This window comes from Xiphophorus hellerii, chromosome 12 (genome assembly GCF_003331165.1).
Source record: "Xiphophorus hellerii strain 12219 chromosome 12, Xiphophorus_hellerii-4.1, whole genome shotgun sequence".
Taxonomy (NCBI): Eukaryota; Metazoa; Chordata; class Actinopteri; order Cyprinodontiformes; family Poeciliidae; genus Xiphophorus; species Xiphophorus hellerii.
The window spans coordinates 13,840,390-13,857,938 of NC_045683.1; the positions used below are offsets into that span (position 1 = coordinate 13,840,390).

Here is a 17,549-nt window from a genome sequence, read left to right on the forward strand (position 1 = left end):
ACAAATTATGAATTCATAACTAATGCTACAGCCTATTGCTTTCAACCATGACCTCCATATCATTTATGTATAAGAGCAAAGGAACTTCTCTAATTGTCTTCTGCAGCGATAAAGAGCTTGATGGGATATGGGGCTTAGGGGTATATCCTGGATGCAGATTTGTAGTATTTGGATGGAAGTAGTTGGAACATATGTAAGAAGGTAAATTAAATCAAACTAATGTACAGTAAATGGGATATATATTCTCGTTTAATTTGAGTTGTTTTACAATGGACCCTGAAGTAGTAGGAGAGAGAAAGAGACATTTATTATATTAATACTCTTCTGGCAGATCCAGGGCATCACAGTAAAAGCTCCAGCGGCTTCCTGTTTTTTAGATAATGTAATTAGTAGCATGATGAGGAGCTAACATTAAAACCTTTATAACTGATATTTACTAGGGTATAAAGAGTGCAGTTAAGTCAATAAAACATGACAATGATAATGCAATCTGATAAGAATTGGTTAAAAAAAAATTTCTCGCTGTTCTAATTACACTCAAAACATATACAGTAGATCCTATAGTCTAATCCCTTAAAACACTGTAAAGTGAATATGTTTTAAATGAAAACTTCTGCTTACAATGTCATTCACACACAGATAAAAGTTTCAGTTGATAGTATGTTGACAGTCCATTCATTTAGTGAAACATAAATGCAGATCAGGCAAAAGAACCGTCCTTCCTTACCTCAGTGATGAAAGCCTTGGCAGTAGCTGGGCTCATGAACAACACTGCTCTCCGTAGCGTATCTCTGTATCGATGCAGCTCCTCTACACGCATTGTTCTGAAAAGACCTGTGATCATCATGTTGACATTAGATTCCACCTTTTGAAGGGACACATCCATTCCTTGCTGAGAGGTACGGTCCAGAAAATCCTCAATACCACGGATGTCTGAAGAAAAAGAGAAAAGTACATAAGCACAAGGGACCATAACTTTGGTTTTACCATAACATTAGTGTTCTTTACAGGGTATTTGCAAACAGAGAAACATGGGGTTCAAAATTAAATATATTAGAATAAATAAACTGATCGCTGATAGAAATATGAAAGCAATCACTAATGACTTTATATCATTTTCTCTGTCGAGGAAAAAGCGTTGTCTCTGCATGAGTAAATTCAGCAAATATTCTAATTCATAAGCTCTCATTCGCTCAGTCATACATCTAGACCAAATGTCATTCATCATGCTAATCTGATCAACAGCTTATTTTGTCCACACAGTGTATTAATCAGAAGTAAATATATTTCTGTCTTCAATCTTGAATGCAGAAAGGGTACCAGACAAACTTTTCCCCCACAAACAGTTTATTGACAATGTTGTTAAAATATTAATAAGACATGAATCAACATTTGATTTGAAATGAACCTTTGAGTTTATTACATAGTTTTTCTATAGTCAACTTTCGGCAGTTTGTTGAGTGTGCATCTACTAGCTGAAGTGGGGATAACTGTAAGTCTTTAAGATTTCCAATAACTTTATCCCTGACATGTGCCTGTTTCATAGTCTTAAGTCTTCAGTTAGTATTAAGCGTTTTGCGAAGCACTCCATGTGCCAGAGAGTATAAAGCCTTGCTGAGTCACGTCACAAACATCTGAAAGCAATTTTATTTTAGCAGTGACTGGAAAGGCATCAACTCTCCTGTTAGTAGTATCAAACCTTGAAAAGAGGATGAGGTGTATGAGGAAATGGAGACACTGTGCTGTAGCCAGGGGGAGACGGGTGAGCGTCGATGAAATATTTGTCCCAGCAAACATTTCATCGTGCAACTATTTCTGAACATTTATGACATTGCTCGATAGTTGTCATATGTCATATTTAATTATGAGTGTGCTGAATTGTTGTCGGTGAGCCATACAGGATGATAACATATTTCATGGAATGATTGCAGATTTGTTGATTGTTTCACAAGAAATATTTGTCCTACTATAACATAGGAGGACAGGTGTCCTGAAGTGACATCAGCTTAAAAGGTTAACCTGGTTAAAAAAAATAAAAATGGAAATTGGACCCAATGTTGATGACTATAATAATTTCACGAAGGATGAAATTAGTCTTAAGTATCAACTAATCCAACTATGAAAATAATATATTCTAATTGTTGGTGTGAAACACAGATCAAAACTTTACTGACTTCTGCATATGTGTAGGTGATATTTTACTCATCACAAATCATCTTACACTACTGGAGCTTTATTCCTTTTTTCTGTAATGTCTCTACTTGCACATATTACCTGTAAATATCATTCCAGCCATTCCATAGTGAGTCACAATGTGCCAGTTACCTACAAATACGTTCCGCATGTTGTTGCCAAATCTGGATTCTCAGATCCTGCGGCAAAATACATGCAGTGGTTAAAATATCAGCCTGTTACTGTGTCATGCCTCCTGTCCTTCATTAGATTTTTATTATAAAATCTGGTTCACAGACGAATGTCAATAAGAATTATCAATATGTGCCAAATGATCTTATTGCTCTTTCACTAATGGAGATAGTCAGTCCAAATTGCACAGTTTTAACTTCCTGAGCTTGGCACTTTGTAGACCATTAGTCTGTCGTTGTAAAAGTTCCAGCTGGAAACACAGCAGACAATTCTGGGTATCAGAAGAACCATACAGGTGTCCATAATAGTTGATTCGAGACTTTGAGGTTGTCAAAAATATGTACCTATAGTCACTATATTAGTGACTATAGGTGAAAGCCAGAAACAGCATCCCAACATCCTGTAAACCATTTACTTCTTCAAAATGACTCTCCCTTACACTGGAGAGGATGTAAAAGTGAGGAGGCCAATAGATTTTTGATTATGTCTCAAATAAATGTCAAGATACTCCTTGACATTTATAAAATGTAAAAAAAAGGTAAAAAAAAAAAAAGGTAAAAAAAAACGATCATCTCCTAACACCAAATTAATTATTATTTATAAAACATAAGCTCTTTTGAAATCCAGCTTATCTGCTTAGACACAAGAAATTTACAGTTGGTAAATTTTGCAAAAGTAAAAATCAGATGTTTATTTCATGGCACTTGGTTACCAGAAAACACATTCATCTCTTAGCAACAGATTAACAACAAATATTGTTATTGTTCAAAAAACAGAAGATTTCTTCTGCTCTTTTGAAATACTGTTTATCTTACACAACTACTTAACAAGAATTGTGTAGTTGGTGAATTTTGCAGAAAAGTGAAAATGTTTGTTTTTTTTGTCATTGGTGTTGAATATATTATAAAACAGATATTCAACACAAATAAAAAAATCAGATTTATACTTCGTGGCAGTTCGTTAGCAGAAAAAAACGATCATCTCTTAACACTAAATTAATTATTGTCTCTAAAAATAAGCTCTTTTGAAACATAGCTTATCTGCTTAGACACAAGAAATTTACAGTTGGTAAATTTGGCAAAAGTAAAAATCAGATGTTTACTTTGTGGCACTTGGATACCAGAAAACACGTTCATCTCTTAGCAACAAATTAACAACAAATATTTTTATTGCTAAGATTTCTTCTGCTCTTTTGAAATACTGCTTATCTTACACAATTACTTAACAAGAATTGTGTAGTTGGTGAATTTTGCAGAAAAGTGAAAACATTTAAAAAATCAGATTTATACTTTGTGGCAGTTCATTAGCAGGAAAAAATGCTCATCTTTTGTCACTAAGTTAATAACAAGTAATATTATTGTCTATAAAAATAAGCTCTTTTGAAATACTGCTTACCTGGTTAGACACAAGAAATTTACATTTGGCTAAATTTTGCAAAAGTAAAAATCAGATGTTTACTTCTTGGCACTTGGTTACCAGAAAAGACGCTCATCTCTTAGCAACAGATTAACAACAAATATTGTTATTGTTCAAAATACATAAGATTTCTTCTGCTCTTTTGAAATACTGCTTATCTTACACAACTACTTAACAAGAATTGTGCAGTTGGTGACTTTTGCAGAAAAGTGAAAATGTTTTGGGGGTTTTTTGTCATTGGTATTGAATATAAAACAGATATTGAACACAAAGGTAAAAAAAAACGATCATCTCTTAACACTAAATTAATTATTGTCTCTAAAAATAAGCTCTTTTGAAACATAGCTTATCTGCTTAGACACAAGAAATTTACAGTTGGTAAATTTGGCAAAAGTAAAAATCAGATGTTTACTTCTTGGCACTTGGTTACCAGAAAAGACGCTTGTCTCTTAGCAACAGATTAACAACAAATATTGTTATTGTTCAAAATACATAAGATTTCTTCTGCTCTTTTGAAATACTGCTTATCTTACACAACTACTTAACAAGAATTGTGCAGTTGGTGACTTTTGCAGAAAAGTGAAAATGTTTTGGGGGTTTTTTGTCATTGGTATTGAATATAAAACAGATATTGAACACAAAGGTAAAAAAAAAAAACGATCATCTCCTAACACCAAATTAATTATTATTTATAAAACATAAGCTCTTTTGAAATCCAGCTTATCTGCTTAGACACAAGAAATTTACAGTTGGTAAATTTTGCAAAAGTAAAAATCAGATGTTTATTTCATGGCACTTGGTTACCAGAAAACACATTCATCTCTTAGCAACAGATTAACAACAAATATTGTTATTGTTCAAAAAAACAGAAGATTTCTTCTGCTCTTTTGAAATACTGTTTATCTTACACAACTACTTAACAAGAATTTTGCAGAAAAGTGAAAATGTTTGTTTTTTGTCATTGGTGTTGAATATATTATAAAACAGATATTCAACACAAATAAAAAAATCAGATTTATACTTCGTGGCAGTTCGTTAGCAGAAAAAAACGATCATCTCTTAACACTAAATTAATTATTGTCTCTAAAAATAAGCTCTTTTGAAACATAGCTTATCTGCTTAGACACAAGAAATTTACAGTTGGTAAATTTGGCAAAAGTAAAAATCAGATGTTTACTTTGTGGCACTTGGATACCAGAAAACGCGTTCATCTCTTAGCAACAAATTAACAACAAATATTTTTATTGCTAAGATTTCTTCTGCTCTTTTGAAATACTGCTTATCTTACACAACTACTTAACAAGAATTGTGTAGTTGGTGAATTTTGCAGAAAAGTGAAAACATTTAAAAAATCAGATTTATACTTTGTGGCAGTTCATTAGCAGGAAAAAATGCTCATCTTTTGTCACTAAGTTAATAACAAGTAATATTATTGTCTATAAAAATAAGCTCTTTTGAAATACTGCTTACCTGGTTAGACACAAGAAATTTACATTTGGCTAAATTTTGCAAAAGTAAAAATCAGATGTTTACTTCTTGGCACTTGGTTGCCAGAAAAGACGCTCGTCTCTTAGCAACAGATTAACAACAAATATTGTTATTGTTCAAAATACATAAGATTTCTTCTGCTCTTTTGAAATACTGCTTATCTTACACAACTACTTAAGAATTGTGCAGTTGGTGACTTTTGCAGAAAAGTGAAAATGTTTTGGGGTTTTTTTTGTCATTGGTATTGAATATAAAACAGATATTGAACACAAAGGTAAAAAAAAACGATCATCTCCTAACACCAAATTAATTATTATTTATAAAACATAAGCTCTTTTGAAATCCAGCTTATCTGCTTAGACACAAGAAATTTACAGTTGGTAAATTTTGCAAAAGTAAAAATCAGATGTTTATTTCATGGCACTTGGTTACCAGAAAACACATTCATCTCTTAGCAACAGATTAACAACAAATATTGTTATTGTTCAAAAAAACAGAAGATTTCTTCTGCTCTTTTGAAATACTGTTTATCTTACACAACTACTTAACAAGAATTTTGCAGTTGGTGAATTTTGCAGAAAAGTGAAAATGTTTGTTTTTTGTCATTGGTGTTGAATATATTATAAAACAAATATTCAACACAAATAAAAAAATCAGATTTATACTTCGTGGCAGTTCGTTAGCAGAAAAAAACGATCATCTCTTAACACTAAATTAATTATTGTCTCTAAAAATAAGCTCTTTTGAAACATAGCTTATCTGCTTAGACACAAGAAATTTACAGTTGGTAAATTTGGCAAAAGTAAAAATCAGATGTTTACTTTGTGGCACTTGGATACCAGAAAACACGTTCATCTCTTAGCAACAAATTAACAACAAATATCTTTATTGCTAAGATTTCTTCTGCTCTTTTGAAATACTGCTTATCTTACACAATTACTTAACAAGAATTGTGTAGTTGGTGAATTTTGCAGAAAAGTGAAAACATTTAAAAAATCAGATTTATACTTTGTGGCAGTTCATTAGCAGGAAAAAATGCTCATCTTTTGTCACTAAGTTAATAAGTAATATTATTGTCTATAAAAATAAGCTCTTTTGAAATACTGCTTACCTGGTTAGACACAAGAAATTTACATTTGGCTAAATTTTGCAAAAGTAAAAATCAGATGTTTACTTCTTGGCACTTGGTTACCAGAAAAGACGCTCGTCTCTTAGCAACAGATTAACAACAAATATTGTTATTGTTCAAAATACATAAGATTTCTTCTGCTCTTTTGAAATACTGCTTATCTTACACAACTACTTAACAAGAATTGTGCAGTTGGTGACTTTTGCAGAAAAGTGAAAATGTTTTGGGGGTTTTTTGTCATTGGTATTGAATATAAAACAGATATTGAACACAAAGGTAAAAAAAAACGATCATCTCCTAACACCAAATTAATTATTATTTATAAAACATAAGCTCTTTTGAAATCCAGCTTATCTGCTTAGACACAAGAAATTTACAGTTGGTAAATTTTGCAAAAGTAAAAATCAGATGTTTATTTCATGGCACTTGGTTACCAGAAAACACATTCATCTCTTAGCAACAGATTAACAACAAATATTGTTATTGTTCAAAAAAACAGAAGATTTCTTCTGCTCTTTTGAAATACTGTTTATCTTACACAACTACTTAACAAGAATTTTGCAGTTGGTGAATTTTGCAGAAAAGTGAAAATGTTTGTTTTTTGTCATTGGTGTTGAATATATTATAAAACAGATATTCAACACAAATAAAAAAATCAGATTTATACTTCGTGGCAGTTCGTTAGCAGAAAAAAACGATCATCTCTTAACACTAAATTAATTATTGTCTCTAAAAATAAGCTCTTTTGAAACATAGCTTATCTGCTTAGACACAAGAAATTTACAGTTGGTAAATTTGGCAAAAGTAAAAATCAGATGTTTACTTTGTGGCACTTGGATACCAGAAAACACGTTCATCTCTTAGCAACAAATTAACAACAAATATTTTTATTGCTAAGATTTCTTCTGCTCTTTTGAAATACTGCTTATCTTACACAATTACTTAACAAGAATTGTGTAGTTGGTGAATTTTGCAGAAAAGTGAAAACATTTAAAAAATCAGATTTATACTTTGTGGCAGTTCATTAGCAGGAAAAAATGCTCATCTTTTGTCACTAAGTTAATAACAAGTAATATTATTGTCTATAAAAATAAGCTCTTTTGAAATACTGCTTACCTGGTTAGACACAAGAAATTTACATTTGGCTAAATTTTGCAAAAGTAAAAATCAGATGTTTACTTCTTGGCACTTGGTTACCAGAAAAGACGCTCGTCTCTTAGCAACAGATTAACAACAAATATTGTTATTGTTCAAAATACATAAGATTTCTTCTGCTCTTTTGAAATACTGCTTATCTTACACAACTACTTAAGAATTGTGCAGTTGGTGACTTTTGCAGAAAAGTGAAAATGTTTTGGGTTTTTTTTGTCATTGGTATTGAATATAAAACAGATATTGAACACAAAGGTAAAAAAAAACGATCATCTCCTAACACCAAATTAATTATTATTTATAAAACATAAGCTCTTTTGAAATCCAGCTTATCTGCTTAGACACAAGAAATTTACAGTTGGTAAATTTTGCAAAAGTAAAAATCAGATGTTTACTTCGAGGCACTTCGTTACCAGAAAATACTCATCTCTTAGCAACAGATTAACAACAAATATTGTTATTGTCCAAAATAAAAAAAAATTGTCAAATATTTGGAACATATAAAGAATGTAAGATAATGTAGATTAAAAATATCTTCCACCAATGCTGAGTTTGAGCTGCAGAATTAATAAGCAATTACAGCACATCATCACTTTACTGCAGCATAACACCATTAGGTCTGGATGACTTGCAGTAGTGCATCCATGTAGCCCAAAATATAATTATCTGCTGCATGTTCCACAAATTGTGCAGGCAAAATATGTCTTCATGGGATAGATTAATACTGCCAGACAGCCGACAATATTTATGCATTTAAACCAAAATGAAAAACACCACAAAGAAACTTTAACATTGTGCCACGTTACTTAGAAAACAAAACTGATCATTAACAGCCACCAGAACACCATCGGGGACCCCAAGGGATATTAAAGGTAAAACAAATAAAAGGAAGTGTCCTCTGCACAACAACATTATCCAACATCAATGTTGTAATAAGTTATTATGACTTAGTTTAATTCAATTGTTTAACTTGGTTTAGGCCAAGTCAGGAAATACGTCTTCCAATGGAATCTTGGTGCGGGGATGCTGGTGCTTTCCAGCTTCTTTCTTTTAGCGCTGGAGCGTCGCGCAGTCAGCTGTGGGTCGGCAAGAGAATGCGCTGCAGACAGATCGCCTCCACCAGAAGCAGCATAATAAGCGGAGCCCAACCTGTGGACTCTAATTGGTGACTTTTAAGGACAATTATTGAATTCTGGATTTTATTGAGAAAAAGAGGACTGTTTTATCGCATCACTATTAAAGTGACTTTCCTTGTAATAAAATATCTTGAACCTGATTGCTTGGCTGTTTGGGTTTTTGAGTTGCTTGCTCCCCCTTGTGCCAAAGACAGAGTGTGGGGCCATATTGGCCACACAAGTAATATCCCTTTTTTCAAATTTGCAAAGTAAGATTAAAAGTAATAGTGGGTTGACTGAGTTGAAGAGTACATGGCTAGTGGGGGACGGAGTGCCAGAAGTTGCAGACCCATGTCAATTTTTTGTTGTTGATGTTGTTGCTCATGCAATTTAGCACTGCTTATTTGGAATTTTTGTGGATCACGCACTTAGTGTATGTAAGCATCTGACATTAATGAATGAGTGTGTACAATGTTATTCATTTATTTTCTAAACTTAAGAGATCTGAAGAATCAAGCTTAAAGGTTTAAAATGAGTCCCACCCATGACCTGTTAAGAGGTGAAAAAATACGGCTAATTACGTTCAAATTGGCTCCATACCAGGACTCTCCACTCAAGTCTTCCATTCTACTACAACCTTTGGATGCATCTCTGTTCTAACACACCAGAACAAAATGCATGAATAACCTACTAAACATCAACAAGGTTGGCCTGGTAATGACCCATACTTTTGATTCAGATGCGCTGGACTGGAAATGTATCAAAAGGTTGCAGGACATTGGCTCTGTAGTACTGGACTCCTGGCATACACCATTTGATCACAGTAGTGACTTATTTTTAAAAAAAAAACCTAATCTCTATGCAGCAGCAGACTGCAGCACTTGAATTAAAAATGTGTCACAGTCTTTATATTCTGCATATTCAATAGATAGTTAACTAAACTATTTCTATGTGTAAGAGATTTAAAACTTGTCCTGCAGAAATACACTCATTTTTATTGCGAATATTTGGTAAATTAACTAGAAATCCGTCACAATAGTATCGCTGGACTATATGTTGTATTGGGACTGATAAAATAATTGACTAAGATGGAAAAGGATCTTCATTCAAGCACCAACCACTATAATTACTCCTATTAGAAATTATTTTTGTATGATCACAAAACCAGGACGCGAGTGTTAATGTTTTACAGTGACTCATCTGCTCTTAATGAGCTACATTGCAAGTCAAGGTAATCCTAATTAAAGCACTTTGGTTGAGACCACTGCTAATGATGCTGGCAACAGTGAGAGAGATGGGGTGAGAGAAAGAGACAGCAAGAGACAGAGAGAGGAAGAGAGAACGCAACCGAGCTAAACTTCAGTATGTAAAGCATCAAGCTAATGATCTATTTGATATGGAAAATGGATGACACTGTCGTCACTGCCAGTGTCACATATGAGCAATTAACCGGATTGATTAAAGTTGTTAAGGCCACAAGTGCTTTGGTGATAGAGCGATTCCATCAAGGCCAGAATTTTGAGGTTCTTTGTGATATCAGCAGGAGAGACACCAAGCAAATACTGTGCCTCTGAAAGCAAAATCCTCCATACACAAAACCATAGAGGTTATAAATGCTGCAAAACATAAATAATACCTTGAATTTAGTCTGCTAAATAGGGAGAGAACACAGTTTTGACTGTAAGTGTATTAGTGTCTTAGAAAAAGATAAAGACATACAAAAATATAATATGTTTACTGTAATTTTTTTCCCCCTCTTCTTTCTCTTTTAAAATCACCCAAAGGTCAATTTGCAAAATTGGCGTTCCACATGCAGATGTTCTATTCTTGGAGCTTGAATATTTCCTCCTTTTCAAAGGACAAGGCTTGAGCATGTACTAGTCCACTGAGCGTATCATTGACTTTGAGACAATTTCCATCAAGGTGCTTCAGAACAAGATGGTGAAAAAAAAAAGGGTAAAATTGCCACCGTTCTTGCCCACCCAGGAAGTCATCTGTTTAAGAGATATTTCTCCAAGAAACTGCATAGGTACATTAACACCATGACCACACATCAACTCAAAAGATTGTTACCCCTGTTCACCTTACTTAAACTACCTAAGTCTACCATAAAACAACAACCCAAAAAAACAACTAACATCTTTGCAGCTTCCTGGATGTCTGTCAGAAGCTCTTATTCTTATTTCCCCAGTTCTTATTGACTTTCACTAACTTGCAAATTTTACCACTAAAAAAAGGTAAAAAAAAAAATTATTAAAAACATAGGTATTTTATATTTTCATATTGCCAGATTGCATAAGTTTATGGCTTTCACATAATGTTTACTTGTTTATTTTGTCACTTTTGAAAAAGATTCATTTATCCGTCCGTGCTGAACTCCAAGAGCTCCCTAACTTCCCTAGTGATCGATGCTTGCGCTCAGGCTCGGTGTGCTTGATTGTTCATTATATCATCATAATGGGAGTTTTTTAGTATCATGGAATCCTTCCTGCTAAATGTCAGTTTTGATCGAGGAGTATAAGTGTAACCTGCCGTCCTTGTTCTAGCCATTTAAATCTAGAGACAGGCTCAGTATTTAATAATATGGTAAAAATAAATTATGCCCAGTGGTGTAACGTTTATTAAATTTATTAAACATTTAACCTTTGTTTTCACAAAACTGCCTGTTAACTCAGACTAAACATTTAGTTTGTAGGTCAGATAATTACGAACAATTATGTTGGGGTGAGAGAGAAAGAGAGATAGATATTTGTACATCTTGCTTTGTTGCAAAACATGAAAATCAAAGGACCTTGCAATCTTAGCTGAAGCACAGCATCATTGTAAAATATTTATGGCTAAATGCATCACATTAAGAAAGAAAGAAGCCATTAATCCAAAAACAACATGAAATACACAAAAAGATGAAAAAGAAAATCAGTTCCCTCAATGAAGAAGTGTTAAATTAAGCAACTCAAATAAAAAAATCCTGGGGAACATGCAAAACAGTACCTTGGCTTTTATATAGGAGTGAAAAAATAACTAATTTTCCAATCAGTTTTTCTGCTGTATTCCAACTAGAGGGATAATTCCTGCAGGTCAACAAATGGTCATCCTACAACTATGTGCAAATACCGAAGTAACATTTCAACACGTCTCATGTTCTCATGTTTGAGAAATCCTTGAATCTCCTATGGCAGCCATAAGGGGTTGCTTGCTCATACAACGCGCCGCCTATTTAGCCAATGCTCCACCTTGAAGTTTCAGTCTCCAACTGAGCTTTCGCCCAAAAAAAGGGATAGTTGAGACTAAAGCACCAAACTTAATCACTCAGTTTTTGGTTAAAAAAAAAAAGGCAAGTCAAGCAAATGAAAATTATTGAGTTTCTTTTACTTTACCATGCGATTAATTAATTAATTTATTGATTTATTGTTTATTGTGACAGGCCTAAATGTGAGTCTGCTGAACTTATCACACAAACTACTTCTCAGTCCAACGCTGTTAACAGTTGTAATGGCGAGTTGAATGGGAATGTCAGAAAGGGTCTGAGGTTCTTAAAGAGAAAGAGGCCTCTTCCAAGACTTCATCTACTGCTATGATGCAAAGTAAAATTTCTTAAAGTTATTTTTATATATACAGGATGTCATGACAACTAGCATAGTTGATTGTGCTATGAAATACCACTATGAGCCTGGAGAGTACATGGTGCTATTTTATAGCACAAATTAAGAACAAAATCTCATTCATTGTTGTGGCTTTATGCAATATAGATAATGTTGGTAATCCCAAAACACAAATTGTAGACATACTGAATGTCAGACAATGAAGAGAAAATTATAACAATCCATATAAATATCTTGTTTCAACTATATATTCTCTGCACTACCTTTTTTTCACCAGTTGAGCTTTCTTCTATTTTAATTTGCTTTATTTCTGTGATAGGTACACTATGTCACATTCAAGAAGTTATCCATACACATGTTTATTTAGCAAAACAAAACAACAGTTAGCGTAGAAATGGGCAAAAATATATTTTACAGTGGGGAGTTATGAAGATCGAAAGATAAATCTATCAATAAATTGAAAAACCTTTTAAGATATCTGCAACCTGTTCTGTTTTGGTGTTAACGCAGTTTGTTTTGTCTTTCCCTCAGCAGCTACCTCTGGTGATCGTTACCCTTGCCTCAGGCATTTTGCTGTTCTGTGGCTCACAGGCAGTGATTTTTAAAAATAAAGATTTATTCTCAGATGGAACGCTTGGCATTTCCAGCGAGCCCAGGTCAAAAGCATTAATTTCTCAGCTGAAATTCTGACCAAGCGTGTTTTGGAACTAAGATCTAGGTGAGGAATTTACTGCGGTTGTGGGCATTTATCCCCATATGGGGAAAAAATGAAGTTTTAGGCCTTGAAGCATCACACATCAGTTATGTCCATTGCTTTAAATTCTCTTCACGTTAAAAATCCATCTCCTTTCACCTTTTTTCTGCTTCATTTTTTCTTCTTTTTCCCTCTGTTCACTTCCTTTTACCTGAAAGCCTCTTGGCTTCAACCTCCTGGAGTCCCCACAGACAGCTTAACAAATACTTGTAAAAACCCAACACTATTATAAAAAGCTTGGCATCTTTCAGGTGAGCATGACCTTTCATATTTCCTCAAATCATCTCTAGTTGCCCATACACTGCTGTACACCTTCAACCTGTCTTTCACACAGCTAAACTGTATAGACTTATAATTTTTCACCATTTTCTCTGCCCCCTCATCCTGTAGTCAGTTTATTATTTTTTTAAGTAATGTTTCTCTCTGGCTTTATTGCACCCAAGTTTCTCAGAGTATTGCATTAGTATTTGTAAAAAGCTGCAAAAATGCATTTTAGATAAATGCTTACTTAGTTCAAATAAACTGCCCCTTAGGGCCGTTTATTTGGATCTGTGTACTCCTTTCTGGTTTCTAGTTCATATAGCAGCACTACATATTAGGTTAATTAAACTAGCAACCACTTTCACCACATTTCCATCATATCAGTCTTTATTATCTATGAATTTAGCTAATTAAAATGTCTCACAAATTAATGAAATCCTTTTTATTCAGTCCACATTACCAGCCACTGACCAGTTTTTAAATACATACAGTACATTGCAAAAGTATTAATGCCAATTAGTGCTCTCTTTGCTCAGCCTTTCAGCTTAGATGATGGATGATGTCTTGAACTTTATCTCTGACGTATTTGGCGTGCACCTTGGTCTTCATAGCAGTGTTTGTTCACCAATGTTCTCAAACACACCTCTGAAGCCTTCTCAGAAAACTCGTATTTATAATTAGATTAAATTACAATTGAGGATGTTGTGTTGTTCAGCTTTTCTAAAGATTTGACCTGCCGATACAGATTTCAGCTGTTTCTAATTTCTCACTGCACAGGTTTATGTTATTTTATTATTATAGCACTCCAACCTACACCCTGAGGTAAGAGGTTTTCAGGAGTGGAGTTGGCTTTGTGTTGATCTTTTTCTGTCCTTTACATTACCCCACCAAATCTGCTACTTATCTAAATCTGCCCTTAGATACCTGTGCTTTTTTTCTCTGTGCTTTTTTTTTACTTGATACATTTTCATTCTCAAATTTCTTTTGTGCTTTGCTCCAAAGTGGAACCATTCAGAGTTAAGCATGACTGCTCTGCATGAAGTTTGAGGTTCTTTTACGCTTTATGAGTGAGTTCTTTTGTCTCCATTCATCTAAGTTTTCTTTATCATCATCAGTCTTTAAAACTCTCTCTCTCTTGGCAGACTTTGAATGCAAAGTCTGAATCCCTCCTTTAGTTTCCTGAGCCTTTTCCAGCAGTATGTCTGGTTTTCAGGGCCATTAGAGAAGAGACTTAAATCAGATTGAGAACCTGTAAAAAGAGGTAGTGACTAGTGATAGCAAATGGGCTTTACAGTTTCAAAGATATGTTTATTACTAAACAGAAATTGTAAAAATACCAGTGGAAACATTATTATTATTTGATTGATGCTCCTTTTTTGTTGTTCACTCCATGCATGCTCGGTATGAGGGACTGCTGCAAAATCAACAACAGAAGCAAATGCCTGCTGTCGCTACACGCTCTTACAGGAGGTGTGAATGCTACGAGTCAATGACTATGCCATCTGCTTGGTTTCCTTGGACAAAAAAAGTTTTAAACTAATGTGAAGAAATACCTTAGCTAAATGTCCTGTTTGATAACTATAATCAATTGGGATGCATGTGTGATTGAATTGAACTGACTTTTTCTATGCCTCAGTATATAAATAAATCAAATTGAATTACATTATAATTATTTATATCTTTTGTGAAATGACTGTCATTTCCCACCATAAACCTGTCTTTGGTTGAAGCAAACTAATTTTAAATGTAAAACTGTCACCGTCACAAAATCATTTTTAGCCCTAAGCTTATAGTTGTGTAAATGCAGCAATTCTCTTCACTTCCTTTATCCACAAACAACTTAAAAGGGGAGTAAAGAGGCATCAGTTAGACAACACCTGACGGACCTGCACAACTGTTGAGTAGAAAAGAGAAAAAAAAAACCTTGTGATCCAGGTTCTGTTATACAGGTGAGTAGTTTAAATCCAATAGAAAATGAAGGAACTATTAAATTGTATTGAGCTACAATTCAATGCAATTTTATCTATAGCACCAATTCACAACAAATGTCTCAAGACACTTTACAAAAACAAATCATTAAAATTTCTGTGGTTTCTTACTCTAGAGAAGAAATTATATCAGACAGCTCTCTTTAGGTATTTTTTCTCAAATTTTCATCAATTTCAGCATTACTGACATCTTAGTTGGTGCAGTAGTGACTCTCTATGGGACTGACTGGAGACAAAGAAGAGGTAAATGGGCAGGCGTGCTCGTGAAGCTTTGGCAACGGGGGATTCTGATCACTTTTGCCCTCAATCCACCTGGCTAATGTCTGCTCCCTGGCTAACAAAATGGATGAACTGTTCCTTCTCAATTCAATAAACTCAGACTTCCATTGATCTGCCCGCAGTTTCACGGAAACCTGGCTCGGTGAACACACCCTGGAGAGTGCACTTCTAATGCTGGAGTTCCAGCTGCTTTTAGCGGACTGGAGCGCAGAGCTCTCAGGGAAAAAGATAGGAGGTGGAATCTGCTTTTACATAAACAAAGGCTGGTGTACATTCTTTATAGAGTGTAAAAACCCTTTTATTCACAGAGGGAGTTCTCCCTCCTTTGTTTTGGCCAATGTTTACATTCCACCACAAACCTGCACATCAGAGACTCAAAAAGCAGCTCACTGAGCTAATGAGAGATGTGGGAAAACACCTAGACTCTTGTTAATAAGGATTTTAAGAGTGCAAACCTCTCCAATAACCTTCCTAAATACAGACAGAATATCAAGTGTCCAATCAGAGACAAAAAACACACAGGTCCGTTGTTACACAGGTTTAAAAAAAACAAAATCATACCATAGTGGTCACAACAGGGCCACTTTGAGGCATTCTGATCATTGTCTGCTTAGTCTCCTTCTGACCTACAGGTAGAAATTTTAAATTTCTAAGCCTGTTGAATAGGACTGTTAGGAAGTGGATGGAGCAGTCCAGCAGAAGTTACAGATCTGCTTTGACTTAACCAATTTAAATGTTTATGGAGCTCCAACCAAATATTTAAGTGAGTTTGCTGAATTTCATACATCAAGTTATGTTTATGCAGACAAAGATCTTTTCCACCTAAACAACAACGATAAGCTTTTGTTCACTTCACAGCTGCATCGGCTCAAGCAAGAGTCTTACAGCAGGAAGGATCGGGCCTTGCATGCAAGCCAGGAACAAACTGACCAAAGAGATCAGGGCAGCTAAGAGAAGCTACAACAATAAGCTAGACAACAGCTTCTTAGCAGATGAGCCCACATCTGCTTGGAATGGTTTAAAATTTTTTACTAACTACTAGAGCTCATCCTCTTACCCTGAACAGAATCCTTGTCTGGCAGACACCTATGACAGCTTCTACTGCAGGTCTGAAAGGCAGCCATTCACACCTCCCGCCAACCCGTCCACATCTCACTCTGCGACAAAAGCTCCCGAGACACCAACCACCCTGTTCTCCTTAGATCCCCTGCCCAGACATAAGACCTCAAGAGGAACATGTTAATTTGTTCTTTCAAAGCAACCTATCAATGTCTCTTTCTCATTCCTCAGAACCTGTATTGACCAACTAGCCCTAGAAATCTGAGTGAAGACAGGTATCTGAAGCTCTGTGAAGTTTCCTCCTGCTTTATCTTGGTCCCCAAGAAATGCAACATCACAGGGTTAAATGACTCCAGGTCTGTCACACTGTCTGTGGTTATGAAATCATTTGAGCAACTGAAGGACATTACAGGCCCCTGCAGTTTGCTTACTGGTAAATGATGCTGTCAACTTGAGTCTACACATTATTCTGCACCACTTCAACTACCCAGGGACATGCGCAAGGATCCTGTTTATGGACCTCAGGTCAGGGTCAACACCATCTACCCAGACATTTTTTAACCAGGGTTTTTGCAAGTTTCAGTAAGTTAAATTTAAGGCTTTTAATTAACTTTTATGACCATTATGAATGAACTTTAAAAGCAACAAAACACCAGGAATATTATATATTTGAGCTCATCCCCTTTGGCACCAATCTCAGTTTCAATGGTTTTGAGTTGGGCAAGTTTTTTTCTTTGTACAAAGTGACAGAGTAAACTGGGGCTTATAGGATCTATAGGATCATGCCGATTTGCCTTTAAAAGAGTAGCAAATTCCTCATTTTGTATTGTTACATTTTTAGTTTTTACCAGTTAATTACTAAAATGTAACTCATTCAAGTAGTAATAAGGAAAAACAAATGTTAAAATTCATAAAAAATTAATTTAAAGTTATGATTTTATT

General features: G+C 34.6%; 1 protein-coding gene across 4 annotated transcripts in view; it reads right to left on the reverse strand.

The window, feature by feature from the left end:
* The window catches only part of grid2 (glutamate receptor, ionotropic, delta 2), a 453,461-nt gene that overhangs the window by 190,147 nt on the left and 245,765 nt on the right, over positions 1 to 17,549 (reverse strand). For all 4 annotated transcript variants that reach the window (XR_004341186.1, XM_032578330.1, XM_032578331.1 and 1 more), the window contains exon 4: positions 728 to 933. Coding sequence is in view for 3 of the 4 variants with exons in the window: in XM_032578330.1 (XP_032434221.1) it covers positions 728 to 933 (206 nt within the window). In the remaining variant the exon portion in view is untranslated. The remainder of the gene's footprint in view (positions 1 to 727; positions 934 to 17,549) is intronic.